The sequence below is a fragment of the Alosa sapidissima genome, chromosome 4, assembly GCF_018492685.1.
Source record: "Alosa sapidissima isolate fAloSap1 chromosome 4, fAloSap1.pri, whole genome shotgun sequence".
Classification (NCBI taxonomy): Eukaryota; Metazoa; Chordata; class Actinopteri; order Clupeiformes; family Clupeidae; genus Alosa; species Alosa sapidissima.
This window is the reverse complement of record NC_055960.1, coordinates 35,189,650-35,193,127: the sequence shown is the minus strand read 5'-3', so window position 1 is coordinate 35,193,127 and position 3,478 is coordinate 35,189,650. Positions and strand designations below refer to the sequence as shown.

Here is a 3,478-nt window from a genome sequence, read left to right as displayed (position 1 = left end):
TGATCTGTAAATTAACTTCCTACTTCATCATCATCACAGAGACTACAGTTGCAGTGATCTGTAAATTAACTTCCTTCTTCATCATCACAGAGACTTCATTACAGTTGCAGTGATCTGTAAATTAACTTCCTTCTTCATCATCATCACAGAGACTTCATTACAGTTGCAGTGATCTGTAAATTAACTTCCTTCTTCATCATCATCACAGAGACTTCATTACAGTTGCAGTGATCTGTAAATTAACTTCCTTCTTCATCATCATCACAGAGACTTCATTACAGTTGCAGTGATCTGTAAATTAACTTCCTTCTTCATCATCATCACAGAGACTTCATTACAGTTGCAGTGATCTGTAAATTAACTTCCTTCTTCATCATCATCACAGAGACTTCATTACAGTTGCAGTGATCTGTAAATTAACTTCCTTCTTCATCATCATCACAGAGACTACAGTTGCAGTGATCTGTAAATTAACTTCCTACTTCATCATCATCACAGAGACTACAGTTGCAGTGATCTGTAAATTTACTTCCTACTTCATCATCATCACAGAGACTACAGTTGCAGTGATCTGTAAATTAACTTCCTTCTTCATCATCATCACAGAGACTTCATTACAGTTGCAGTGATCTGTAAATTAACTTCCTACTTCATCATCATCACAGAGACTTCATTACAGTTGCAGTGATCTGTAAATTAACTTCCTACTTCATCATCATCACAGAGACTACAGTTGCAGTGATCTGTAAATTAACTTCCTTCTTCATCATCATCACAGAGACTTCATTACAGTTGCAGTGATCTGTAAATTAACTTCCTACTTCATGGCAATTTCCATTTCATAATAACACAAATTGTGTAAATGTTATAATCACAGTGCACTGCGGCTTCACTCACACAGTGGTGGCACCCATGTCACTCAGCCATGTCCAGTAACACATTTATTAGTACCTGGACAACGTGCTGAGGTCATGGAGACGTCCTCCTGTGGTCCTTATGCTAAAGCTGCGCCTTTAAGTGCTGTTCCCTTAAACGTGCTCTAAGCGATGCCACGCGTTTTTTAGGCTAAAACATTTTTTGTCACTTACTGCAAACATCACCTAACCAACCGCTAGCTGTCTGTGTCCTGAATACACTCTAACAAAACGCGATCTCTGTAGACAGCCCAGGCACCAAAAACGGCAACAAAAACAACCTGGGCAAACCTAGCCCATAAAAACATAACAAACTGTTCCAGCAAATCACAGACGAGATGCACGGTTAGGAGAGTTTCAATTGCACGGAAGCAGCACGGGAGGGAGGGGGGAGGAAGTAGTGAGCTAGCTCTCTGTTTTGTTTGAAAGTCAACAGAAGAGACGTTACCCAGCATCACTTAGAGCACCTTTAAGTGCTGTTCTTATGCATACAGTCATCCTATCATTTCTATGTATGATTCTGTGGCCTGTAACAGACAGGTCTGTGTATTGGCAAGAGCCTAATCATGATCTACACCATCATACAGGGGTTATGATGATCATAGACTGTAAAAAAACTGCTTATGATTCAATACGTTCACCTGATGCTGTGTTTTTGGCAATCTATACTGTATCAGAACACTAAACTGCAATACTCCACACAGGATTCACTAGGTAAAAACATTAAAAAGTTGTGTTATTTAATTGTGTATTTCAGGTAATATCAATAACATTTGCTTTGATTGAGTAAAGATAAATCAAATAGCAATACCCAATTACATTTCTACTGCAATTACTTGGAAAACAAAATGTAAAAAAAAATATTCATGAAAACTCATTAAAATGGAGGATATAGCGTCTTCAAATATAGATTGTGGGACACCAGACCCTAGTCTGTCCCAGCCCACCCAGATCTCCTTCCAGGGATGAGTGTGGTTTTAACCAGGCTACCCAGACCCAGTCCCAGACCCTGAGCTACAGTACATACATCCTCAGCTTCTCCCTGTCCAGCCGAAAGCCCCCCTACCTTGTTCCGGGCTTTGTGGACGCTGGCGGTAGCTCCTTGCCCCAAGATGTCCTCCAGGGACCAGAGGTAGCCGGCTGTGCTGGCAGTCATGACTCGCGGACGGAGGATGACCGGCTCACCTCACTTCAGGACGGTACTGGGGTAACATTTAGAGGTTTATGTGCATGTAGACACACACACACACACACAAACACACACACATTTTATATAGTTTATTTGGTCAAGTTACATTAGGAATAAAATATTCTGAATAATCCTAGTAGATCACAGCAGTTCAGCAATCTATCATTCAGATTCAAGGGTATAGGAAACATTGTCTCTTCCAAATAAACATGCTGATGGAACAGTACTGTACTTTGCTAGCTGCTTGGCTTTTATTTTATATAGTGCCCCAATGCACTATAAGTGCACAGACCACCAACCTATACATGACCTAGGCTACCAAACACTAACACAATGAGCTGCCATTTGTATCCTAGATTCTCAATAGCAGAAATCAAAGGCTGGTATTTTAAAGTTTAAATCCTCCATAAAAAGATCAAAAGAACATGACACTTATATTTCAAGTACATTCAAATATTTTAACTTTATCACACACACACACACACCTCAGGACAGTACTCAGGTATCATTTAGAGGATTATACAGTACACACACGCACACACATACACACACACACACACACACACACACACACACACACACAGAGACCTCAGGACAGTACTCAGGTAAAATGTAGAGGTTTAGTGCACACACAGACACACAGACATAGGTTTATGTATAGACACTCACTCACTCACACATGTACAGACACAACTTTCTCCTACCTGTTATTCCTTATATGCAAATCACTGGAATGCCACCCCCCCCGTCTCTCTCGCTCACACACACACACACACACACACACACACACATGCACCTTTAATCCCAGGTACAGGTAACTACCTTATTATTTGCTTAAATATAATTAAAATAATATTTAAGCAAAATACCTTCAGCAGTAATTCACACCAACGCCAACTCAGGTTGCGTTAGTACTCAGGGGTCCTTCCTTTCGTTCTGCTGTAATGTCATAGGAAACGGCGGCTTCCTCCCTTTGACAGGTAAACATAGCGACAAGTTAACAAGTTAACCAACTCCCAGCCGTCACATTGTTGCCATATACTTTCTCACACAAGACAACTGAATCCTCCATTCTAATAAGCAACAACCCGGGAAAGAATCCTGCAATAGTAACTAAAGGAAAAGTCCTAGCCTACGTTCCCACCATAACTTTGGCTGAAGCAAAACTGACAAAATGTGACATAATTAAGGCAAAGACGCGCCTTTAATACGCCTTATTATTAAACAATTCTAATAACTTTCTGACCTTTATCTCGCGGCTCATTGTATGATCCGACATGCAGACACAGCAATCCGTGAGTGACAACAACGGGGTGGAAATTCCTCGGAGATTCTGAAGTTTCAATCTATTGTTGGGGAACTTCCTTGTTTAGTC

The 3,478-nt window shown here is 40.6% G+C and overlaps 1 protein-coding gene across 1 annotated transcript in view; it reads right to left on the bottom strand.

Annotated features, from left to right (window-relative positions):
• The window catches only part of ikbke (inhibitor of nuclear factor kappa B kinase subunit epsilon), a 25,257-nt gene extending 21,779 nt beyond the window's left edge, over positions 1 to 3,478 (bottom strand). The window contains 3 exon segments of the mRNA XM_042090210.1: positions 1,981 to 2,116; positions 2,973 to 3,074; positions 3,350 to 3,478. Coding sequence (XP_041946144.1) covers positions 1,981 to 2,070 — 90 coding nt within the window. The 5' untranslated portion in view covers positions 2,071 to 2,116; positions 2,973 to 3,074; positions 3,350 to 3,478.